The 26858-nt window shown below is 41.5% G+C and overlaps 2 protein-coding genes across 2 annotated transcripts in view; one reads left to right on the forward strand and one right to left on the reverse strand.

Moving 5' to 3' along the window:
- The window catches only part of PVALB (parvalbumin), a 267268-nt gene that overhangs the window by 212572 nt on the left and 27838 nt on the right, over positions 1-26858 (reverse strand). The gene's annotated exons all lie outside the window — the stretch shown is intronic.
- NCF4 (neutrophil cytosolic factor 4) overlaps positions 1-26858 on the forward strand; it is a 120716-nt gene that overhangs the window by 21041 nt on the left and 72817 nt on the right. Inside the window, exons 3-5 of the mRNA XM_053721213.1 lie at positions 3342-3495; positions 11634-11704; positions 23330-23457. Of these exons, the coding sequence (XP_053577188.1) occupies positions 3342-3495; positions 11634-11704; positions 23330-23457 (353 nt within the window). The remainder of the gene's footprint in view (positions 1-3341; positions 3496-11633; positions 11705-23329; positions 23458-26858) is intronic.

Consider the following 26858-nt stretch of genomic DNA (forward strand, 5'->3'; position numbering starts at 1 on the left):
TACTTTTTGCAGCTGCCCTTTTTCAAATATGATCGCTACTATTATATATAAATACTAATTGAGATAGATAAGGTAATATGTTGTATAGCAAGAAATTTGCACTCATGAACAATGTATCATTATTGTGTTATTTTTTTACTGTTTGATCGCACACTTCCTTTACTAACCTTGTCTTTAAATTGCAAGACACTCCTACTTATGGCACTCAACCAATCAACATAAAAGCTATAGGTATAAAAAGGACCTACCACACTCTCTTCTGGAGCTTGACAAAGGCCCCTGAACGGGCTGAAACGCGTTGCTCCGCCCACTCTGACGTTACGTGACGTAGTCATTACAGACCGGCTTCGATACTGTGAGAATCCCTGAGTGGAGCAGTTATCTGACATCGCTTCTACATTAAAGAAACATCCGCTTCCACTGTTATCTTTCAGTGTCTGACCGCTGCTGCAGAGACCAAAACACGGTGTAAGTAAAATTGAACACCTCAATTTTGGTTCTCTGCTGTTCTTTTGATTTGGATTCATTGTCATTTCAGCTCCCTTCCAGCTACAATTGGCATTCGACATCTCAGCTGTTGAAGGAGTCTCTGATTTCGTTCCCATCTGGATCTAACCCATATTAACCCTTGAAGGCTTATGAACTTTCTTTGGATCAAGTTCTATTGTGTATTTCTGTTGTGTTTATGCTATGCTATTTTATATTTGATACTGCACTTATTTATTTATTTTTAATTGTATTAGCTGATCAGCTATATATTTTTTATCTGCATATTGTTTATTTATTTTTTTGATGTAATAAAAACATAATTTTTCACATATAACAAACGTTGTTTAAGTTATCACTAAGACCAAAGGTTGTTTTATAACGTTTTTTAACCAAGTAGGTCATATCACATTTATCCAATTTTTTCTATTTTCCAATTTTAGCAACAAATATTTTTTGTAGCGCCAGAGGTTTTAAAATTTCTTATCTTTTTTAAGGTAGTTATTTTTATCTTTTCTATTTTTCACTTGTGGAGACAGGGGTTCTCCATTACCTACTGGCATATTGGTATTTTAGAAAATCCTGCGCAGGGTTACACACAATTTTATCTATCCTACGTACTAAACAATGCCTGGGATAAGCATAAGGCTATCCTACATACTAATTAATGCCTGTGATAATCTAAAGGCTATCCTATGTACCAATTCATTTCTGAGATATATATGACTATACTAAAGCGTAATTAAGCATATACTTCATAAGTAATATAGGCAGACTTGTTGGGCCTATGGTTCTTATCTGATATTGAAATCTATGTTTCTATGGTGTTATTAAAGAAGGGATGTAATTTTAATTTAAAATGGATGGAATCTGAGTTATACAGGAAGTGTCTTTTGGGTAGATGTGGAAGGAAAGGAAGGTTACAGAGGAGGGTTGTGAGATGAGGGCGAGTATTAAGTGCCTAGTAACTTAACAAAAAAAGGGGTAGATGTGTTAGTAGTGGATCATGGATGTGTCTGGATTTGTAACCTTATTCAACTTTAAAACCAGGAAAGGGACAGGGAAAGTGGAGTTGGTGATTATTAGGATAGACGAGGAGGATGATTCTGGCAAAATCATTTAATGGACGGGGGCTCAGCTGTGAAAACATAAGCCCAGTTAGTGTGAGGTTACAGTAGTTCAGATGGGAGTTTCTTGTTAGAAGAATATTAGCATTTAGTACTACAGGATAAGTATTTATTTGCATTAATACAGCTGTTAACCAATATAATTAATCTCTATAACTTTGCATATTGTACCATATAACCCATATTTATAACTCTTCCTACTGCTCATTATAACATCCATGTAGCTCCTCCCATTGCTATGTAAAACTTCTCAATATAACTCCTCTTATTGGCTATATAATCTTCCCTAAAAATCCTTCCATTGCTCTTCATAACTCCTCCCTATCACACCTTCTATTAAACATATAATCTCTCTATAACTCCTCCTTATAACACCTTCTATTAAACATATAATCTCTCTATAACTCCTCCCTATAACACCTTCTATTAAACATATAATCTCTCTATAACGTCTCCCTATAACACCTTCTATTATACATATAATCTCTCTATATAACTCCTCCTATAACACCTTCTATTAAACATATAATTTCTCTATAACTCCTCCCTATAACACCTTCTATTAAACATATAATCTCTCTCTATAACTCCTCCCTATAACACCTTTTATTAAACATATAATCTCTCTCTATAACTCCTCCCTATAACACCTTCTATTAAACATATAATCTCTCTATAACTCCTCCCTATAACACCTTCTATTAAACATATAATCTCTCTCTATAACTCCTCCCTATAACACCTTCTATTATACATATTATTTCTCTATAACTCCTCCCTATAACACCTTCTATTAAACATATAATCTCTCTATAACTCCTCCCTATAACACCTTCTATTAAACATATTATCTCTCTATAACTCCTCCCTATAACACCATCTATTAAACATATAATCTCTCTATAACTCCTCCCTATAACACCTTCTATTAAACATATTATCTCTCTCTATATCTCCTCCCTATAACACCTTCTATTAAACATATAATCTCTCTATAACTCCTCCTATAACACCTTCTATTAAACATATTATCTCTCTCTATAACTCCTCCCTATAACACCTTCTATTAAACATATAATCTCTCTATAACTCCTCCCTATAACACCTTCTATTAAACATATAATCTCTCTATAACTCCTCCCTATAACACCTTCTATTAAACATATCTCTCTCTATAACTCCTCCCTATAACACCTTCTATTAAACATATAATCTCTCTATAACTCCTCCCTATAACACCTTCTATTAAACATATTATCTCTCTCTCTCTATCTCCTCCTATAACACCTTCTATTAAACATATAATCTCTCTATAACTCCTCCCTATAACACCTTCTATTAAACATATTATCTCTCTCTATAACTCCTCCCTATAACACCTTCTATTAAACATATTATCTCTCTATAACTCCTCCCTATAACACCTTCTATTAAACATATTATCTCTCTATAACTCCTCCCTATAACACCTTCTATTGAACATATTATCTCTCTATAACTCCTCCCTATAACACCATCTATTAAACATATAATCTCTCTCTATAACTCTTTCCTTTCTTTGTATAACTCCTTCTATTACACTATATAATATCTCCTTGTTACCCCCTAATTGCACCATATAACTTGCGCCTATAAATCATCCTGCTGAGTCAAGTAAGGTCAGGTCACCTGATATTGAGCCATGTATCCTGTCTCTGTGCCTATACCTTATAATGGCTGTCTTTTCAGGCATTTGTTATTGAAGTTAAAACAAAAGGTGGCGCGAAGTATTTTATATATCGACGGTACAGCCAGTTCCTTACTCTTCACACCAAGCTAGAAGACCGATATGGGCCAGAGCATGGCATTGCCCCCTACATCTGTACACTACCATCTTTGCCAGGTAATTGTCTAAGCTCTGAGCTCTCTACTCTGTTTGATGTACCCTCAATTCCCATGTTGTATTCTGCACTGTCCTGTCTGATGCACTTTATGATACCGTCACACTCAGCCATAGTTGATGTCAAGTACATCTGCCTAAGAAAATCCCAACCAAAACCTATAAAAGACAAAGGGCCAGATTAAAAGTGGAGCGCTAAATATCGCTTTTCGATGCAATCGCAACCTTGAGTTCGGATTGCATGGAAGCATTGCACTCACAAGAGCCTCAATGGGAGCCTCGTTCTCATGCCATGAGACACGGCATGAGAAATAGTGCAGCGAAGGGGGTAAGTAACGTAGCGATGGGCAGCAGATTTTAAATATATATGTAAATGCTTGTATACAGTACATATATATTTAGGTATTAATATGTGTAAATATGCATATTAACATATATATATATATATATATATATATATATATATATATATATATATATATATATATATATATATATATATATATATATATGTGTGTGTATGTATATAAGCATATACATATATATTTACTGGAAACACACATTCCCTATAGACCACAATGTAAAGGCACTTTTTAGTGCCGTTTCTTTTCTAACACCCCACTCCCACCACTTTTAACACCTTTTATTATTAATAATAAGATGTTTCATTTTTTATTTTTTTATAAGGCACACTACACTAAATTTTGGGGGCAATTGGGGGACATTTTGAAAATTAACCAGAGGTCTGACCTCTGGTTAATTTTCGGAGCGCTAATTGCTACCGCAAGCTCACAGTAGCAATAACCAGCGACTTGTAATATCTGGTTAATTATCGCTCGCCCGTAAACGGGCAAATTTGCCTGATTACAGGCGCGCGTGCTAAATTAGCAATCCACTTGTAATCTAGCCCCAAATAGTTACACAGAAGAATTTAGGTAAAACAAATTCCAGGAGAATTTAACTACAAAAACTTGATACAAACTTAAAGGGACATGGAACCCAATTTTATTTCTTTCATGATTCAGATAGAGAATGCAATTTGAAACCAATATCTATTTTTCTTCATAAATGGAAAGAGTCCACAGCTGCATTCATTACTTTTGGGAAATAAGAACCTGGCCACCTGGAGGAGGCAAAGACACCCCAGCCAAAGGCTTAAATATTCCTCCCACTTGCCTCATCCCCCAGTCATTCTTTTCCTTTCGTCCCAGGAGGTTGGCAGAGAAGTGTCAGAAGTTTGTTTTCATCTCTTATGGAGGGTAGTACTCTTCGACATGGGACAGGAGTTTTAAGTAATTCTGTCAGTCTTTCAGTGAGGGCTTGGATGAAAGTTAAAGTCCGGAGATGCAGGAAGAGTCTTTCTGCGAAACCATCCCGACTCATTTTAACAACTCCACAAGCAATCGGCGTTGTCTAACTTCGCTTCGCTGCCTACTTTCTTCTCTCAAGTCCATGGCGGAGGCGAATCTACTATACGTCACACTTGAAGGGCCGTGTTCCTGTTCCACGGCGTAGATTCCGGTAAGATCGTTTCATTTTACTTCTTCATGAATGTACTGTAACTCATTTGTCCCTGCAAACTCACATGAAAAATACAGGGTCTCAGTGGGACTCCTTTAGTATCTTGGAATCAAGGGTTAATATCTCCTGAGGGGGATTATTGAACAGGGTTTTTTTTTAATCATGTTTGTTATGTGATTCAGCCTGCTTATGTGTAGTGTTAACTGGGCTCGTGGCTTTTGGAACGGCCTGTTGAAATGACGCAACCTTACGGTCGGGCGCGCTTTTTTTGGACTGTACGGTTCACCTTGTGACCGGACCTGTTTACGTTCTGGTCTCCCATTTCCGCATTCCTGACTGTGTGGCGACGGAGAGTTCTAGTTCGCTGGTGTCTGGTTCATAGGAGGTGGTGAGTGCCCCAGCCATTGTGGGTGTCAGGTGCTGTTTAAACTGTTTTATATTTAGTCAATTTTTTTGGTATCCTTTAACCAGTTATGGAGGATGCTGATGTTGAGATTGTTCAACTTTCTGATTCAGATTCTTCGCCCTGTGACGTATGCAAATTGGCTCCATTGACTCAAGTCAGTTATATTCTTTAGACCTTTCTAGAGTGCCTTGTTCCTAGGGCTCGGGAATTCAAGGGACTGCTGAGCCATTCGCCTCGGGGGCTCCCTACTACTACACATGCGGGTAACCCAGGTTATGTTTTGGGTGGATTGTGTTATATTTAGGGTGGATTGTTCCCCCCAGAGGTTGTGGCACGTTTTCGCTTTTACATTCTTTTGGCGCTTGCGTGTCTACAAAGTCCAGATATTTATTTGCGATTGTGCTCGTGCCTGATTGCCCCAGGTCTCTCGGCCACAGGAGGGCATGTGCAGTTCCCTACGGGTATAACTGTTCCTGAGTGTTGTGCCTTTCGTTACAGGCTGGTTTGCCTTCGTATTCTACTCAGACACGTTTTTGAGCTGTTTGGGGACCCTATCCTTCTCGGGTATGGGACTCAGCAGTCTCCTCCTTCAAATGGCTCACCTCGTTAGACATGGGGGGGGGATGAAGTAATCTCCTTTAAGTCTTGTTATTGAGATACTTCCCAGTTTTGTTGGAAGAACAGGATTTTCGTTAGGCTGGTCCTGCGGATCTTTCTATTCTTCTTGGGCGTTCACCCTCGGGTTGCCTGTCATTTTATTTTTTCCGGTTAGGATAAATTTTATTTTTATTTTTCATACTATGTTTCCTGCGGGAACATTCTCTGGGATCAATAGGCGCTGTTTGCTTCTACGGAAGTTGGTCGGGACACGTTAGTCCCATGTTTGTCTGTTTTTCTTCCTCCCTCTCTGAGGGCGGATTAGCCAGCTTGGCAGTTATGACCCTGATGGCAGGCTGGTCCTGCTTATGTTCAGATCTTCTGTCTCGCGGCTTAGACAGACACGTGGTGCCTATTATACCTTGCTGATCAGGTTGGGGTGCCGAGTGCTCTTAGCATTATTTATGTTTCTTGTTATTTGTTTTATAAGTTTCAACTAAGCATTCTCAAGAGGACTTGCGGGTCCGTTCGGCTCTCGGGATTGTTTCAGTCCTAAATAGCCGCCTTTCTGGTGACTGGGTCAGTGAATTTTGCTGCGTCACTCTCTGTTGCTTCCGATACCCTCAGAACCTAGAGTATTTCTTCCCACGTGCTGGGAAAATAAGAGGGTTTAGTGCCTTTTTTCTGCCGGTCGGGGCGGTGTTGCTTTTGGAAATTGTCCTTATTGGCCTTGTTCCTTTAGTGGTTCTCTTCTTCATTGAGACCTCTTGGATTGTCCATTCTCCTTGTAGATGGGTCGCCTTCAGGGGACTTGGATTCCCTTCGGGAGTTGGTTGTCCCTTTATCTGGACATTAGACAGTGAGGTTTTTTTGGGCTCCAGTAAGGAGTCCTTCCCTGGTGTTTGGAATGCTCTTCATCTCCTTCTTGGGATAGAAGAGGTCCTAGTGGTTTTCCACTCATATGGTTCAGGTATTGCCATCCAGGTGGCATCCAAATCCATGTTTTACTGTCCTCTGACTTCGAATCTGAGGTGATGTGGAGGCTTGATGTTGCTCTGTTTGGGTGACTTGTCCTCACTGTTCCCCTTGTGTCGGGAGCTTGTGGCTAGCTGGCAGCTAGCTCACCATACTAATGCTCTGTGATTCTGTACTGTAACAACCGAGGGTTGCTAGTTTGATCCTCTGTGAGGTCTACTCAGCCCCCTTCTTCTGAGGTTGATCTCAGTGCCTTGTGTCCCTTAAGGGGGATTAGCCGCACTTTTAAAGCACAATCATGTTAATGTTGCTTGGACGCCTGTTAGCTCTAGTGTACTTTTATGGCCCTAGCTCTTTGGAGTGTTGGGCTCCTGCAAGGGGTGGTCTCTTCTCTTTGGGTCGGGACTTGCAAGGGCTTCTTGCTCTTGTTATCCGGGTTATCTGGATTTTTCCCTGGGAGGTCTGTTTTTTTATATCAGACGAGGGATTTATGTTCCTGGATGATTGTTTCATCTAAATATTTGTGGAGCCCGAGCTTCTTAGTCTTACTTAGCATTTTCTCTTTGTGGATCCCGCTGTGGGATGTTACTGGACCTTATGATCTGAGGACTGGCCTGGGGGTTCCAGTTTCCAGGGTACTTGGGCTTAACCCTTGTTCTAGCTGTCTTGTTTTACAACTTGGCTAGATTTACTGAGAGCCGGGGCTCCTTGGAGCTTGACTTGTGCCAGACGATACGGTTCCCTTGGGACAGCCAACTAACGCGACCTGATGGTGGGCTTTCCTGCCTAGCGGAAGGTTTGCGGTTGCTCAGCTGTCGCTTTTGCGCCTGGTATGTGTGCTAGCACGATGGTGTTTTAAGGGGTTCTTTTGTGTTTGTCAGTGACGTAGCCTTGTGTCCTTTCGGTCTTCCTACGACTTCCTGTCTTGTGGGCAGGTGTTTATCGACGCTCTCCTCTTCAGATCTATGAGTAAGCGCCTGTAGGGGGCGCGAAACGCATCAGATCACCACCTTTGTTCAAACCACACCTGCCTTGGAGTTACTTTGAAGGACCCCGCAGACTTTGGATTGGTATTTACTGTATTTTATACTTCATGTTCCAATAAATTTTGGGCTTGTTTCAGCATCAACTTGTGTATGTAGTGCCTGCTTAATTGTTCATCTGCATTAAATAGTTAATAACTATTTAGTAACTATTCTACCATGTTAAAATAAATACAAACTTGCCTGTAAAATAAAAATAAACCCTAAGCTAGCTACAATGTAGCTATTAGTTATATTGTAGCTAGTTTAGGATTTAGTTTATAGGTAAGTATTTAGTTTTAAATAGGAATAATTTCGTTAATAATAGAAATTTTATTTAGATTTATTTAAATTATATTTAAGTTAGGGGTGTTAGGGTTAGACTTAAGTTTAAAGGGTTAATAAATTTAGAATAGTTACAGCGACGTTGGGGACGGCAGATTAGGGGTTAATAAATGTAGGTAGGTGGCGGCGATGTTGGGGGCAGCAGATTAGGGGTTAATAAATATAATGTAGGTTGCGGCGATGTCTGGAGCGGGAGATTAGGGGTTAATAAGTATAATGTAAGTGGCGGCGATGTTAGATGTGGCAGATTAGGGGTTACTAACATTTAACTAGTGTTTGCGAGGCGGGAGTGCGGAGGTTTAGGGGTTAATATGTTTATTCTAGTGGCGGTGATGTCCGGAGCGGCAGATTAGGGGTTAAAAATGTTATTATAGTGTTTGCGATGCGGGAGGGCCTCGGTTTAGGGGTTAATAGGTAGTTTATGGGTGTTTGTGTACTTTCTAGCACTTTAGTTATGAGTTTTATGCTACAGCGTTGTAGTGTAAAACTCATAACTACTGACTTTAGAATGCGTTGGGAATCTTGGAGGTAGAGGGTGTACCGCTCACTTTTTGGCCTCCCAGGACAGACTCGTAATACCAGTGCTATGGAAGTCCCATAGAAAAAAGGGTTTACGAATTTTACGTAAGTCGGTTTGCGGTAAGGCCAAACAAGTGTGCGGTGCCCCTAAACCTGCAAGACTCGTAATAGCAGTGGTAGGGAAAAAGCAGCGTTAGGACCTGTTAACGCTGCTTTTTCAGTTTACCGCAAAACTCGTAATCTAGCCGAATGATTGTAGTAGGTTGGCCAACCTTTTATGTTTTTTATGTACTTATACAAACGTCATAAGCAATTATTTTCCTTTTAAAATTTAAAAATTAAAATTTCATTATAGTTCAGACATCGAGGCCAATTTATTAAAGGTCTTGCGGACCTGATCCGACAGTGCTGATCAGGTCCGCAAGACCTAGCTAAATGCGGAGAGCAGTACGCTCTCCGTATTCAGCATTGCACCAGCAGCTCACAAGAGCTGCTGGTGCAATGCCGCCCCCTGCAGACTCGCGGCCAATGGGACGTGTCAATCGACGCAGGGAGGTTTCAATCAACCCTATCATACTCGATCGGGTTGAATTGCGGTGATGTCTGTCCGCCTGATCAGAGCTCAGTGCTGATCAGGTCCGCAAGACCTCGCTAAATACGGAGAGCAGTACGCTCTCCGTATTCAGCATTGCACCAGCAGCTCACAAGAGCTGCTGGTGCAATGCCGCCCCCTGCAGACTCGCGGTCAATGGGACGTGTCAATCAACGCAGGGACGTGTCAATCAACCCGATCATACTCGATCGGGTTGAATTGCGGCGATGTCTGTACGCCTGCTCAGAGCAGGCGGACAGGGTTATGGAGCAGCGGTCTTTAGACCGCTGCTTCATAACTGCTGTTTCTGGCGAGTCTGAAGACTCGCCAGAAACACAGCCCTTCAAGCTCCATTCAGAGCTTGATAAATGGGCCTCATCAACTTCAAGCTAGAAAGCTAAAAAGTGAAACAGGCAACAAATCTAAAATAATGGTAAAATGCAATATTTGTCTTATGTGAGACATTCATAGAGGATTCATATAAAAAGGTCAATCTTAAATGTTCATCTTAATTTGCAGACTTTTTTTAAAAAACACTCTCCTCCAGGGGTTAACCTTCCGGTAGTTTACCCTTTTAGTGGGTTAGCAGATGTATGCCTTTGTTATGACTTCTGCGGGCTTCAAATCCACCCTAAGTCCTGGTGTTTTTTGTTACTCGTATCCATTTCAGGGGGTCCGTACTCCCGGTGGAGTTATGAAACGATACCTCTGATTTCTTCTTTTGCGGGTAAAAAACTCTTTTTGTACCTTAATCTGTCAGTTTTCTTGTAGGGCTCTTTGGTGCCTGTAGCAATATAATAGAAGATGGTATTGGTTTTCCACTTGTGCAGACGCCGGTTCTGGAGCGTTTGCAGCGTGTCTGTCTTTCTGGTTTCTCTTTCTCCACCTTGCTATGGGAGTAGATGCATTAATCCTTCACTTGGACCACAGGTATTACTATTCCACAGAAGAGCCGTAGAGCAAGAGCAGCAACATCCGGGGCATCTACTCTCATAGGGAAGCAGAGATTTACCATCTTCTATTCTATTACTGCGGGCACCAAAGAGCCCTACAAGAAAACTGACAGATTAAGGAACAAAAAGAGCTTTTTACCCGCAAAAGAAGAAATCAGAGGTATCGTTTCATAACTCCACCGGGAGTACGGTCCCCCTGAAATGGATACGAGTAACAAAAAACACCAGGACTTAGGGTGGATTTGAAGCCCGCAGAAGTCATAACAAAGGCATACATCTGGTAACCCACTAAAAGGGTAAACTACCGGAAGGATAACCCCTGGAGGAGAGTGTTTTTTAAAACAAGTCTGCAAATTACTTTCAAAACTACATTTAGGAGTTCAGAACGTTCCTATTCTTGGAACCAGTGGAAAATAAGGTCAAATTGATAAACCTGTTTATTGTATCTCAGTATATACAGGCTTTTAGCAGCAAAACTGCTATTGCTATACCAAAGGCTGCAGCCAGATCATTACTACACATATACTTGTTATTCTCCACTTGAGCTCTTAAGATAAACTTTAAAGAAGAACATTTAAGATTGACCTTTTTATATGAATCCTCTATGAATGTCTCACATAAGACAAATATTGCATTTTACCATTATTTTAGATTTGTTCCCTGTTTCACTTTTTAGCTTCCTAGCTTGAAGTTGATGTCTGAACTATAATGAAATTTTAATTTCTAAATTTTAAAAGGAAAAGCATTGCTTATGACGTTTGTATAAGTACATAAAAAACATAAAAGGTTGGCCAACCTACTACAATCGTATTTATTAGCAATCAGTGTATTTGCTAGCTATATATTTGTTTTTGATAACAATCAGTATATTTATGAGAAAAGTATTTGTATAACATTTGTTTTCTTTACACACAATTAAGATATATTATTGAATGTAAAAACCAGTCAATAGATGTCAGTAATAATAAAATTATTTTCTATTTTAAAACATATCGTGTCACACGAAAAAATTTCTTCTCAATCTCCAAGAGGTATTAGCTTATTTAGCACTATTTTTCTATAAATCTTTTTGCCTAAAAATACTCCCTCATTCCTAGCGCAGCATGCTGTGCTACACTGTGTGCAAATCCTCTACACTCTAGGGCCTTAATCACATTGCACTGTTTTATGTCCTTGCAGGATTTGACATTTTTTTCTTCTTTTGTTGACAGGGAAAATTTTTGTTGGAAATAAGAAAGATATTGCTGAGTCTCGTATTTCCTCTCTCAGTGCCTATATGAAGGTAATTTACTATCTGTACTCATATTTGTGTCCACAGCCAACTCTATCCATGTACACTATCAGCTACCTCCATATGCTTGTAATCTCCCTACATGTCGTTTTGTCTCTTGTTTTATAATGACAACATATGAAGTGACACACCTAATTTACTTCATTATCTTTGTATCCTTTGTTGAAAAGCATACATAGGTAGGCTTATGAGCAGCTATGCGTTCTTTTCTGATTCAGACAGAGAATACAATTTTAAACAACTTTTCAATGTACTTTTATTATCAAATTTGATTCATTCTCATGGTATCCTTTTTTGAAGGAGCCGCAATGCACTACTGGGAACTAGTTTCCTTTTGTCATTGGCTCGCCAGATGTGTTCAGCTAGCTCCCAGTAGTATATTACTTCTCCTTCAACACAGGATACCAAGAGAATGAATTACATTCGATAATAGAAGTAAATTGAAAGTTGTTTAAAATTGTATGATCTGTATGAATCATAAAAGAAAAAAGGTCCCTTTAATGCACATTTTAATACAATTAATACAATTTTTATTGCGTACTTTGATTTTTTTACCTTATAATCAATACTCTTTTTAAACTGCTAATTTCATTGAGCACTATACTGTGTAAACTTTAATGTATCTGTCTCTCCTTCGCTTGCAGAAATGTAGGGCATGTCCCTTAGCTAGAGCAATCAAGGTTTTTTTTCCGAGAATCTCTATCTATTTATCTATCTCTATCTGTCTATCTCTTTCTGTCTATATATATCTATCTCTATCTATCTCTCTTTCTAGAAGCTGAGGGGACACCAACTGCAGAGTTTGGGTACAATAGGTGGATACTGGTATGTGGCAGATATTTCTGCAGGGCTTGGGAGCATGAACTGCAGATGGGCACTTGGCAGATACTCTCTGTAGAGCTAGGGTACAGAAACTTGAGAAACACCCTCTGCAGAGCTTGGGTACAATAGCTGGATACTGGAACTTGGCAGATACCCTCTGTAGAGCTTGAGTGCAGTAGCTGGAGACTTGCACTTGGCAGACAGCACCCTCTGCAGGGCTAGGCACTGAAACAGGATACCAGTGCTTGGCAAACGTCCTCTGAAGGTCTTGGGTGCAGAAGTAGGATTCCAGGGAAGGCAGGATGGTGACAAAAAATAACAGGTAGCAGTGACAGGCTGGAGATGAGAGAATAGCTAGGAGACAAGTCGAGAGCCAGATACCCAAGAGCAGTCCGATAAGTCACCAAACACAGGAAGGATCCATTAGAGTAGTCAGGAGACAAGGTCAAGTTTGATATACCAGAATAGCAGTGCAATCGTTCATCAATCAAAAGGGAAATCCAAGAAAGTAGTCAGGAGGCAAGCAGAACTCAGGAACCAGAGGGGAAAAACAAACAGGAAATCAGGCAAGGTCAGAGACACTAACAGACTGGTAGAACCACAATGTCAGGGCAGGGAGTGGTCTGTGAGGCTGCCTTTTGTAGCAGTGCTGACAAGGTAACTGCCTGCAGCTGGCAGGCAGGTGGAGCTAAAGAGCACAACCAGTGCAGGCAACAGGTCTCCCAAAGCATCAGCACAAGCTAAAGCCCTCTGGTGGCACAGAGACAGGGCTACAGGCTTCAATTCAGGAGTCCCAGGTTCCATCCCAGGCAGGGCCAGACCAGAGTATACTATAGTACTAAATATACTTACTAGAGACCAACAAAACATTGGGTTAATGATTTCAAAGTGTTTATTCCAAATATAAAAATACAGCTCCAATCTTTAGTTCTCAAATAGAAAAAGTGTTTTAAACACCTCAAAGCTCATTATTTGAGTTACTTACCATCAAAGTCTGTATCATTAAGCCTTTTATGATGTTTTTTTTTTATATTCATATGTAACATTTAAATATAGCATTTGAAAGTTGATTCCATAATTTTACATTAATATTTGCAAAAGCAAAATCTTAATATCCTGCAAAAAAAATCAATATTCATTTAGAAAGACTAAATGTGGCCAAAATTCATTATTTTATAATAATTCTGCTGAAACATATCACAAACATATTAATGGATTAAAGAGACAATCAGCAGCAGCCACTGATATTAATGAACCCACTGACACTTTTAAATATATTTATATTTAGTTCTAGAGTAGAGAGTTCAATCTAATTTAAAAGTATGTTGGCTTAATACACTTGTTTTATAACATCTGATGAATAAATTGAGCAGAATTAGAGCAAATCTACTTTAAGGGAGGAAAAGAAAGAAAGGCTTTGCAGTGTTAAAGGCATAGTAAAGTCCAAATTAAACTTTTATGATTCAGATAGGGCATGTCATTTTAAACAACTTTTTAATTTACTTTTATCATCAAATTTGCTTTGTTGTCTTGTTATTCTTAGTTGAAGGCTAATACTAGGTAGGCTCATATGCTAATTTCTAAGCCGTTGAAGGCCCCCTCTAATTTTAATGCATTTTACACTTTTTCACAGCTAGAGGGCACTAGTTCATGTGTTTCATATATGAAGTTATTTAAGAGTCAGCACTAATTGCCTGAAATCCAAGTCTGTCAAAAGATCTGAGATAAGGAGGCAGTCAGCAGAAGCTTAGATACAAGTTAATTACAGAAGTAAAAAGTGTATTTCTATAACAGTGTTGGTTGTGCAAAACTGGGGAATGGTAAATAAAGGGATTATCTATTTTTTTAAACAATAACATTTTTGGTGTTTACTTTCTCTTTAAGTCATTTCTCTTTTTCCTACTTCATATGAGTGAACCACAATACTACCGCGCCATATGGACAGGGTCGTTCAGGTATACAGGAAACCAATGGAAAAAAGCATAACAATTATACTTAGCTAAAACAATTGTGAATTATTGCAAAATGCTTCTCAGATATCAAGCTACAGGTTCATACAACTTTCTATTTCTAGCAGGTAATAGAGGATTGAATGTGTGTGTGTGTGTGGTACACAATATCACTTATTGTACTGGTACCTTATTTAGCTTTAAGTGTATTCTGTGTTCTGTTCACATCATACCTTCTGAACTATTTTACTTCCCTACTTGCACCGCTTGTTGTGACTCTCGCCACTTATAATATGTTACAGTATAGCATACGTTACAGTATAGCGCTCAATAAAGCATTGAAAATGCATAATTAATGTACAATGTGAAAAGCATAATCAAAGTATGCATTAAAAAATAATATATTAATATAGGCATTGAAGTTGCTTTAAAAACGCACAAGAAAATACAAATTTCCTCTTCACAGTAAAATTCTTGTTTAAAGTATGCAGGAAAACTCATATTTAACGTACATGGTAGAAATACTATTTAAAGTACAATGTCATTTTTACCAAGAGAACAAAATTCAATTGGTACTTCATTTTCTTCTTAAACAGGGAGAGTCCACAGCTGCATTCATTACTTTTGGGAATTCAGAACCTGGCCACCAGGAGGAGGCAAAAACACCCCAGCCAAAAGGCTTAAATACCTCCCCCACTTCCCTCATCCCCCAGTCATTCTTTGCCTTTTGTCACAGGAGGTTGGTAGAGAAGTGTCGGAAGATTTTAGATAGTCTCTTATGGAGGGTAGTACTCTTCAAAATGGGAGTGGAGTGTTAAGTAATCCTATTAGCCTCTCAGTGAGAACATGGATGAATGTTAGAGTCCGAAGATGCAGGGAGAGTCTTTCTGCGAAACCATCTCGACTCATTTTAATAGCTCCTTAGCAATCAGCGTTGACGAGTTTTGCTGCCTGTTTTCTTGACTCAAGTCCATGTCAGAAGCGAGGCTACTATCTGTCACACTTGAAGGGCCGTGTTCCTGTTCCATGGCGTAGATTCTGGTAAGATCGTTTCATTTTCCTTCGATTTGTGAGTGTAATGTGAACGAAGAAGTCAGGGTCTCAGTGGGACTGCTTTATCTTTATGGAATCAAAGGTTAATATCTCCTGAGGGGGTTATTGAACAGGGGGGACTTTAATCATGTTTGTTATGTGATTCTTTCTGCTAATGTGTAGTGACGCTTGGGCTCGTGACTATATCGGAACATAACAGACTTTTTTTGTCGGGCTGCGCAGCTCTTGTGGCCTAGGAGCGTCTTTTTCTGGCCTGCATGGTGTACCATGTGACTAGGCGTGATCACGTTCTGCACTCCATTTCCGTATTCCTGACCGCGTGGCGACGGAGAGAGTCTGTCGCTAGTTGTCTGGGTCTCAGGAGGTGGTGAGTGCCCCAGCCATTGGGGGTGTAAGGTGCCGTTTTTATTTTTTCTTCTTCTATCCATAATTTTTATCCAAGTTATGGAGGATTCTGATTTTTTGGAGATGGATGTCTCTGATTCAGATTTTACTTATTGCGAAGAGTATGAGATGGCCCGGGTAATCCATGCCCATCAGTTATATTCCGAATGCCGCTTTAGAGTGCTCTCTTCTCCCACATCAGGGACCTTAGAGTCCGCCGAGCCATCCGCCCCTGGGGATTCCACATCCCGCAAGACGCATGCCCTAGATCCTTCCCTAGCTACACAAATAGGTGTCTCTAAGAGGTTACGGCACGGTTCCACATGGACATAGCTATGGCGTAGGCGCTTTTACACCTTCCTGAGAGGGAGGTGTTGACGAGATACTGTCCATGTTCTGTTAACCTGGGCTCGTCAGGCGTGGGATCGTCTTGGTCAGATCAGCCATCTGGGGAAGGGGTCGGGGTCGTCAGTTGCCCCGACGGAGGTAAGTTTTGCTTTTCGTTATAGACTGGGGCACCTTCGTGTTCTACTGCAACATGTTTTGGAGGTGCTGGAGGATCCTAATCCTAATGGGTTGAGGGATCCTCAGTTTGCTGCACCAGACTGAAAGCTGGGTTAGATGTGGGGGGATGAAGTTAAGCTCCTTGTCGTCTCCAATTTACTTTCTTTTGGGGTATCTTATTCCAGTTCTGAGCTTCGGGAGTATGGAGTCTCTGCTTGGCTGGTCCTGTTAGTGTACCCATTCTTCTTGGTCGTTCACCTGCGGGTGCTGCCCTATTTTTCTTTGATCCGTCAGGATGTTGTTTTTTTTTTTTTCAGAAGCTCATGTCTGTTATAATTTTTCCGGTGGGAAACATTTCTTTTCTGGAATTTGATACTATGCGATTGCGGTGCTAAGTCATAAAGAGGAGGCCTTTTCGTCCTTTGACATCAGGCTGGTTCTTGTTTTTTTCTTTTGGGTGGGGCAATTGTGCTCAGTCCTCATTGTCCTGTTCCTGATTGTTGGCGGGGTTCCTGAAGCGGATCCTGTTAAAGATTACTCTGTTGGTTCCGGAGGTCCTTGGCCTCGGAGCTAGGATTTTCTTCATAAATGGAAAAAGTCCACAGCTGCATTCTTTACTTTTGGGAAATAAGAACCTGGCCACCAGGAGGAGGCAAAGACACCCCTTGCTGGTCAGGTTAGGGTGCTGAGTGCTCTTAACATTATTTATGTTATTTGTTTTACTAGTTTCAGCTAAGCATTCTCAAGAGGACTTGCGGGTCCGTGCGGCTCCCGGGATTGTTTCAGTCCTAATAATGGTGACTGGGTCAGTGAATTTTGCTGCGTCACTCTCTGTTGTTTCCGATACCCTCGGAACCTAGAGTATTCCTTCCCTTGTGGTGGGAAGATTAGAGGGTTTAGCGCCTCTTCCACCGGCAGGGCGGTGTTGCTTTAGGAAATTGTCCTTTGGGGACTTGTTCCTTTAGTGGTTCTCTTCTTCATTGAGACCTCTTGATTTGTCTGTTTCTCCTTGGGACGGGTCGCCTTCGGGGGACTGGATTCCCTTCAGGAGTTGGTTGTTCCTTTTTCGGGACATTAGTCAGGGGGGTCCTTTCCTAGTGTTGGGAGTGCTCTGCATCTCTTTCTTGGGATAGAAGAGGTCCTAGTGGTTTTCCACTCATATGGTTCAGGCATTGTCATCCAGGTGGCATCCAAAAACAATTTTTACTGTCCTCTGACTTCGAATCTGAGGTGATGTGGAGGCTTGAAGTTGCTCTGTTTGGGTGACTTGTCCTCGCTGTTCCCCTTGTGCCTGGAGCTTGTGGCTAGCGGGACAGCTAGATCAGCATACTAATGCTCTGTGGTTACTATGTACTGTGGCAAACTGAGGGTTGCTAGTTTGATACCTGGCGAGGTCTACCCAGCCTTTTCTCCTTCCGAGGTTGATAAAATGAGCAGTGCCCTGTGTCCCTTTTGCGGAATTAGCCGCACTTTTAAAGCACAATCATGTTAATGTTGCTTGGACGCCTGTTAGCTCTAGTGTCCTTTTATGGCCCTGGCTCTTTGGAGTGTTGGGCTCCTGCGAGGGGTGGTCTCTTCCCTTGGGTTGGGACTTGCAAGGGCTTCTTGCTCTTGTTATCCGGGTTATTCTGGATTTTTTCCTAGGAGGTCTGTTTTTTGATATCAGACGAGGGATTTATGTTCCTGGAAGATTGTTTAATCTAAACATTTATGAGGCCCGGGCTTCTTGTCCTGATCTTCCGGTAGTCAAGGGTTTTACTCAGCGTTTTCTCTTTGTGGATCCTGCTGTGGGATGTTACCGGACCTTATGATCCTAGGACTGGCCTGGGGGTTCCAGTTTCCGGGTACTTGGGCTTAGCCCTTGTTCTGGGTGTTCTGTTTTACAACTTGGCCAGATTTTCTCGGGGCTCTTGGAGCTTGTCTTGTGCCAGACGATCCCGTACTCTTGGGACAGCAAATTATCGTGACCTGATGGTGGGCTTTCCTGCCTAGCAAACGGAGGGTTTGCGGTTGCTCAGCTGTCACTTTTGTGCCTGGTATGTGTGCTAGCACGATGGTGTTTTAAGGGATTCATCCGTGTTCATCAGTGACGTGGCCTTGTGTCCTCTCGGTTCTTCTACGACTTCCTGTCTTATGGGCAGGTGGTTATCGACGCTCTCCTCTTCAGGGGGCTCGGTGTCCTCCTTACGGAAGTGTGGTTCCTTTTCTAGGGGCCTCTCCTGTGTTCGGGAGGTTGGAGCAGATGTTTTATCTGGTTAGGGGATTGGTCTGCTTATTGAATTGTTCCTTTCCATCTGGGGAGCTGCTGGCTCCTCATTGAGACTTAGTCGGTGGCCTTGCTAGATCCCTTGGGTCTATCGCTCTGCTCGATTGTCTTTAGATTGAAGTGGCTGTGTCCATTCTTCCACCTATTTGGGGCCGGTTTTGGGGTTCCTTTTGGTTCCTTTGCTTTCAGATCTGCTGCTGCTTGGGCTGGTCCGGCTAGGTGTAAGATCTGAGATCTAGCTAGGTAGTCTACGTTTAAAGCTATAGGTGATAGGACTTCAGGCGCTACATCCTAACACTTTCCATTATTTGTAAATCTGAGATCCGCAGGTCTTGGGGATGACTGTGGACCTTTTTTAGAGGTACTGTGCCTCTCGCCCTTTTGTGATCTGTGAGTATGCTTGGCCGCATGGATTGCCTGGAGAGTGTCCTCTGTTTATGGAGGTTGGGCAATTTGCTATTTCGTTCGACCGCTTCTTCCTTATGGATAGTGCTTTCTCCCTGTCCTCCTATGAATGACAGCGTGTTACTGGACTCAGATGTTTATTCTGAGTTTGTTACTTGTTCTGACGTTTTGAGGACTTTGTCTTCAGCTGTCTTTTTCAGTGCTGTTGCACGATGTTTGGGAGATGTTCTTCTCCTTGATAATGCTGGTTGCTCGTTGCTCCTTGTGGGTTGGGCGTCGTCTCCCCTTGTTCTTGGGATCCATTCAGGTCTTTGTGGACTTGGCCTTCCTTTGAAGGGGGGTTTTTCCTATATGGATTTTGCTGTACCTTTGGGTATCCCTTTGGCTTACCCTTGTTCTCTCCCTTTTGGGGATTTTGGTACTGTACTAGGAAGGGTTGTGTGGGGACCGACTGCTGGGCTACTGTACCCTCCCGTTTTTGCATTCTGTGTCCTCTATAGCTTGGGTATTGTTTTCCCAAAAGTAATGAATGCAGCTGTGGACTGTTTCCATTTATGAAGAAAAACTTAAATTATGCTTACCTGATAAAAAATTTTTCTTCAGATGGAAAGAGTCTGCAGCTCCCTACCTGTATTTTTTTCTGTGGGGCATCTTTATTTTTTATTCTTCTGGCACCTTTTCACCCTGGTATTTCTTCTACTGTTCCTTGTTCCTCGGCAGAATGACTGGGGGATGAGGGAAGTGGGAGGAGTATTTAAGCCTTTGGCTGGGCTGTCTGCCTCCTCCTGGTAGCCAGATTCGTATTTCCCAAACGTAATGAATGCAGCTGTGGACTCTTTCCATCTGAAGACAAGGAAATTATCAGGTAAGCATAATTTAAGTTTTTTTTATTCCCAATGGGACTGGAGGTTTAGATGATCCTTCGACATCTGGGGTACCAGGTTGGGGCGATTTTTATCTCCTTTATGGTATTCTTATTGGATGTATTTTGAGGCCTTGATGACAAACTCTTTCTTAAGGGATCAAGGTGTCTTAAGCTTCTTGTTTCCCCTCTTGGGGCTTGTTGGGGGGTCATCTGTTTGGGAAGTTTAGACATTTACGGTCTTTTTCTTCCTCCTTCTGTTTCTCATTTGCCCCTATGTGTTGGGGCTCTGGAGATTGCGTTGTCTCCATTTTTTCTGGAGCTACCCTTACTAAGATGTCTCGGTTTTATCTGTCGCTAGACAGGAATGTGAGGCTCATTGTTAGTTCCTTGAGCTTTGGGGGTTTCCGGGAGGTGATTCTGAAGGGATTGTCGAAAACTATTTTATCTTCTCAAGCTGGATTATCTAGTTCTGAGATCTTACTTTGGGGTGTTGTCCCTAGAGCCTTTAGGAGATATGGTTTCTGTCTCTGGGATGCTTAGTGATCGTCCAGTGTCCACGGACCTTTGTATGTGGCTGTGGGTGCATCTCCTTGGGTACCAGTTCTCCATATCCGGTATCACTATGGTTCCTCAGGAGTTCTACCTTGTAGCCGGCTCCGGTTTCCGGATGTCCGGTTTTCTGGACATGTTCTTGTTTTTGATGTCTGACCGCATCTATTAGATGGGTCTTGGGCGGTTCAGTCCTTCCGGTTCTGAGAATTCCACTTGCCTTTTCAGTTGGTTTTGTTTTTCTCTTATCAGAGACTTGGAAATAACCTGAGGGGCAGTTTAGCTGCCTAGCAAGTGGGAGATTGCAGTCGCAATCTGTTGCCGCTATTTGCACCTTAAAAGGGGGCTCGATGGCTGTTTATTTTCTACTGGGCTGGCTGTTGAAGTCGTATGGTTCCTCTTCTATTGGCATTGTCTTTGCCGTCTGTCTGTTTCCGCACGCTCCATGCCTGTGAGCGGTTATGTTTGGCTTTCTCCTCCCCTTAGGGAGATTGGGGCATACCACAGTATCCACCTAGTGCTCCGGAGGACTTCCTCTGTTCAGAGGGGTCCCTCCTGCCTTGCATGCAGGGCGTCATGAAGGGTTGTATTCTGGTATCATGCCGTCAGTGGTTGGTTCAGTGTAGTCTCTCTTTTTCCTGGGAGTGTCCCTTCTTGTAGGGTAATGATCTGTGTCTGGGTCCTGGATCCCGAACTTGTCCTATGTTCTGTCATAGATTTGTTGGTTAACATGCCAGTCTTGTTAGCCAATGGTGAAGTTTTCTCTTCCTATTAGTACCGTTCAATTTAGCGCCCCTCCTTTTTCCTTACTAAGGATTTGTGCGGTCCGGGGAATGGTTTATTTCCCTGTTTTTGGACATTGCCAGTCACTTTGGTGCTGAGTCTGTTGCCTCTGAGAAAGGATCAGAGGTCTGTCTGTTTAGTTGAGCCTGGACCGCGTATCTTTCTTAGATGTTATGATCCCTCTCTAACTGGGGGGCTTTGCGGTGTTTCCTTCCTCAGCAGGGGGGGTTCTCTGCTGGTTTTGGGTGCTCTCCTACTTCCTTGTTTTCCTGGGAGAAAGTGGGTTTCTGCACTCCTTCTGAATTTTTCTTCTGTGGGAGTCCTGGTGTAGTTCCTAGTTTCGTTGGCTGGTGTTAACGGCTTGAGTCTGCTAGACTTCTGTTGCAGAGGGAAGCCTGTGGCTTCATCTGGAGCACGATAAGATTTATGGTGCTCTTTTTAGATGGTTCCCGGGGAAGTGTTTATCCCTCGGTCGCTCTTTCATAGTGCGGATTGCACGCTGTGGGAGGTTTGGGGTCTACCTTGTCTCTCTGGGTCTCCAGGGTTGGGATGTTACATGGTCCCTTGGACTTCAGTTCAGATTGGGGAAGTTTTTTTCCCCCCTTCTCTTTGTTCGGTAGTTGGAGTTCGCCCTCTATGTGTTTTTGTCCTGATGCAAACTTTGTTTGCGTTTGGAGTTCGGCTAGGGTGCCTTTGACCCTAGCTTGTTGGTCTTCAGGGGGTATTTGGAGGTCTCCTTCCCTCGGGACGGGGGTAAGTTTAAGTATGGGCTTGGAGCCTGTGGGACTTGTCTCCTCTGAGGTTTTGCGCTCAGTGGAATCTACTGGTTCTGAGCGGTCTCTCTCTAGGGCCTTGCTGGTTTTAACTGATGAGCAGTTACCTAGCCTTTTCAGTTTTTATCCTTCTGATTTTGGTGAAGCAGTTGTTTTCTTGTCAGGTATTGGGGTAATTTCAGGCTGTGGTGCCTCCGAATGGGCCGCCTTGTCTACCCTCCCTTTTTTTGCATTCAGTGTCCTCTATAGCTTGGGTATTGTTTTCCCAAAAGTAATGAATGCAGCTGTGGACTCTCCCCGTTTAAGAAGAAATACTTAAATTATGCTTACCTGATAATGTTCTTTTCTTCTGACAGGGAGAGTCCACAGCTCCCCGCCCACGTTGTTGCGAGGCGGCTGTTTTGTTTTTGTATTCTTCTGGCACCTTTTTTCACCCTAATATTTCTCCTACTGTTCCTTGTTCCCTTGGCAGAATGACTGGGGGATGAGGGAAGTGGGGGAGGTATTTAAGCCTTTGGCTGGGGTGTATTTGCCTCCTCCTGGTGGCCAGGTTCTGAATTCCCAAAAGTAATGAATGCAGCTGTGGACTCTCCCCGTCAGAAGAAAAGAAAATTATCAGGTAAGCATAATTTAAGTTTTTTCTAGTGTGAAATGAGTCTTGCAGATTTGGGCCCCAATATTCAAAACATCGTCAGACCCACGAGAAATTGCCTTTTGGTCTTGCCAGTCTCGCAGTACGTGGTCCTGGCTATATATTCCAAAAAAGTGGGCAAAACCTCTCTGGCGATGTGTCTCACTTAGCTGCAATGTTAGTGAAGAGGGGGCTGTCTTTAAAGTGTGTTTATACAACACAAATTGTGCATTCGCAAAAACAAAGATGGAGGGCTGTGCTTTAAATATATATATTTTTTCTCTCTCTCTTTTTCTCTCTCTCTTTCTTTTTTTCTTTATTTCTCTCTTTCTCTCTCTCTCTTTCTCTCTCTCTCTCTCTCTCTTACTTTCTTTCTTTCTTTCTCTCTCTCTCTTTCTCTCTCTCTCTTTCTCCCTTTTCCCCTTTTCTCCTTTTCTCTTTTTCTCTTTCTATCTCTCTCTTTTCTCTTTCTTTTTCTCATTCTTTCTCTCTTTTCTCTTTGTTCTTTCTTTCTTTCACTCCTTTCTTTCTTTCTTTCTCTCTTTTTTTCTCTTGCACGCTCTCTTTTTCTCTTGCACGCTTTCTCTTTCTCTTGCGCTCTTTCTCTCTCTTGTTCCATCTCTCACTCCTAGGCGCTGCTGAGTTACCCTGTCTGGCTCCTATTAGATGAAGACCTCCGTATCTTCTTCTTCCAGACGGTATCTGACAGTGAACGAGTCCCACGTGCCCTGCGTAGGCTCCGGCCCCAGACTCGGCGCATGTAAGTATTTTTTAACTCTGTAGAACTGGGTGCTATTCCAGTACGTCAGAAGAGCTATACAAATTACTTCACACAAATTTATATGAGGTCTTTTTTTAATCCATTAAAAAAATCAAATATTGGCCTAGATTTAATAATACCTGTTAGAGAAACTAATATCTTGCGGAAAAAACTAGACTACGGCATTACAACTTGAAAATTGTAGAATTCATGAAGATTTGTGTCTGCTCCTCTTCAGCGCAATGAGAATTGTGAAATTAGTTCTGTTGTAATTAATGGAGCCGTATCTATTTTGCAAGTGTTTTCTGAAAGAGGTCTACTGTAAAGGGCATTGGCATCTCACAAACATCTTTAAAATTTTATAGAACAAATGAATTCTAATGATATAAATACACACTCCAAGATTCACACAAACGAAAACGTAAAAAGATAAAATAATAATCTCATCAACTTAAGGGTAAAACTTTCTATACCTTACCCACTAGGTGATGACAATACCCTTAACAACACAATAACCCAAATAAACACACAGACACCAGTTATGGGAGAAAAAAAACCTTCCCTATCCGGGGACAAGGGTTGTATTTATTTAAAACAATAACTTAATCTTAACTTAAATAACTTAAAGGGACACTGAACCCAATTTTTTTCTTTTGTGAATCAGATAGAACATGCAATTTTAAGCAACTTTCTAATTCACTCCTATTATCATACTTTGTTCATTCTCTTGGTATCTTTCGCCTAGATTTCGAGTTCTGCGTTAGCCGTAAAAACCAGCATTAGGGGGTCCTAACGCTGGTTTTGTCCTACCACTGGTCTAACGCTCACTTTCCAGCCGCGACTTTTCCATACCGCAGATCCCCTTACGTCAATTGCGTATCCTATCTTTTCAATGGGATCTTTCTAACGCCGGTATTTAGAGTCTTGGCTGAAGTGAGCGTTAGAAATCTAATGACAAGACTCCAGCCGCAGAAAAAAGCCAGGAGTTAAGAGCTTTCTGGGCTAACGCCGGTTCATAAAGCTCTTAACTACTGTGCTCTAAAGTACACTAACACCCATAAACTACCTATGCACCCCTAAACCAAGGCCCCCCCACATCGCCGCCACTCTATTAAATTTTTTTAACCCCTAATCTGCCGACCGCACACCGCCGCAACCTACATTAGCCCTATGTACCCCTAATCTGCTGCCCCTAACATCGCTGACCCCTACATAATATTTATTACCCCCTAATCTGCCCCCCCCCAATGTCGCCGCTACCTACCTACAATTATTAACCCCTAATCTGCCGACCGGACCTCACCGCTACTATAATAAATGTATTAACCCCTAATCCGCCTCACTCCCGCCTCGCAAACCCTATAATAAATAGTATTAACCCCTAATCTGCCCTCCCTAACATCGCCGACACCTAACTTCAAGTATTAACCCCTAATCTACCGACCGGACCTCGCCGCTACTCTAATAAATGTATTAACCCCTAAAGCTTAGTCTAACCCTAACCCTAACACCTCCCTAAATTAAATATAATTTAAATCTAACGAAATAAAATAAATCTTATTAAATAAATTATTCCTATTTAAATCTAAATACTTACCTGTAAAATAAACCCTAATATAGCTACAATATAAATAATAATTATATTGTAGCTATTTTAGGATTTATATTTATTTTACAGGCAACTTTGTATTTATTTTAACCAGGTACAATAGCTATTAAATAGTTAATAACTATTTAATAGTTACCTTGTTAAAATAATTACAAAATTACCTGTAAAATAAATCCTAACCTAAGTTACAATTAAACCTAACACTACACTATCAATAAATTAATTAAATAAACTATCTACAATTATCTACAATTAAATCAACTAAACTAAATTACAAAAAAAACAAAACACTAAATTACAAAAACAAACAAACACTAAATTACAAAAAAACCCCCACTAAATTGCAAAAAATAAAAAAAGATTACAAGAATTTTAAACTAATTACACCTACTCTAAGCCCCCTAAAAAAATAACAAAGCCCCCCAAAATAATAAAATGCCCTACCCTATTCTAACATAAATATTTTACAGCTCTTTTACCTTACCAGCCCTTAAAAGGGCCTTTTGCGGGGCATGCCCCAAAGAATTCTGCTCTTTTGCCTATAAAAAAACATACAATACCCCCCCAACATTACAACCCACCACCCACATTCCCCTAATCTAACCCAAACCCCCCTTAGAAAACCTAACACTAAGCCCCTGAAGATCTTCCTACCTTGTCTTCACCACGCCGGGTATCACCGATCCGTCCAGAAGAGGGTCCGAAGTCTTAATCCTATCCGGCAAGAAGAGGTCCAGAAGAGGCTCCGAAGTCTTCATCCTATCCGGCAAGAAGAGGAGATCTGGACCGGCAAACATCTTCATCCAAGCGGCATCTTCTATCTTCTTCCATCCGGCGCAGAGTGGGACCATCTTGAAGCAGCCGACGCGGATCCATCCTCTTCTACGACGTCCTAAGTCCGAATGAAGGTTCCTTTAAATGACGTCATCCAAGACGGCGTTCCTCGAATTCCGATTGGCTGATAGGATTCTATCAGCCAATCGGAATTAAGGTAGGAAAAATCTGATTGGCTGATTGAATCAGCCAATCAGATTCAAGTTCAATCGGATTGGCTGATCCAATCAGCCAATCAGATTGAGCTTGCATTCTATTGGCTGTTCCGATCAGCCAATAGAATGTGAGCTCAATCTGATTGGCCGATCAGCCAATGTTCCGATCAGCCAATGTTCCGATCAGCCAATCAATATGATATAAGAGAGATGTATGCAAATAAATAAAACGGCATAACAAAGTGATAAACACAATGCATATAGCTCCCATCAAAATGATGTGAAACATAATATAGTTAGATCATATATGAAAGAATGTATAGATTACTGTAACGCTATTGTAATCAAATAATTACGCTAAACCCTAATGTGCTGTCATTATTAATACAGAGCTGGGTACAAATATAAGAACAGTTCAAGTAGACGCACATCAATACATTTTTGCCCAGGTGTGTAGGCGAATACAGACACGCATATATATATATATATATATATACGCGTACACTTGAATGAGAAAGGCAGGAGATGTCACTGCCAGAAATTAATCAAATCATACTCCAAATTTAATCCCCAAAGAATACAAGTTTTTAGTTTGAAAATGCAGTACATCTCCTGCCTCTCCAAACACCTGGTCCTGTCACCACCTCTGTCATCAGGAGATACATGCTCAATAGCGCACCATGCCAAGTTATGACAGTTTTTTTTATGTACCTGCACGAAATGTTGCACTAGTGGAGTCTTGGCCTTACCTTTCATGAATTGTGGAAAGGTGCTCTCTTGTACGAGAATTAACATCCCGTGTC

The sequence above is a fragment of the Bombina bombina genome, chromosome 7 (assembly GCF_027579735.1).
Source record: "Bombina bombina isolate aBomBom1 chromosome 7, aBomBom1.pri, whole genome shotgun sequence".
NCBI lineage: Eukaryota > Metazoa > Chordata > Amphibia > Anura > Bombinatoridae > Bombina > Bombina bombina.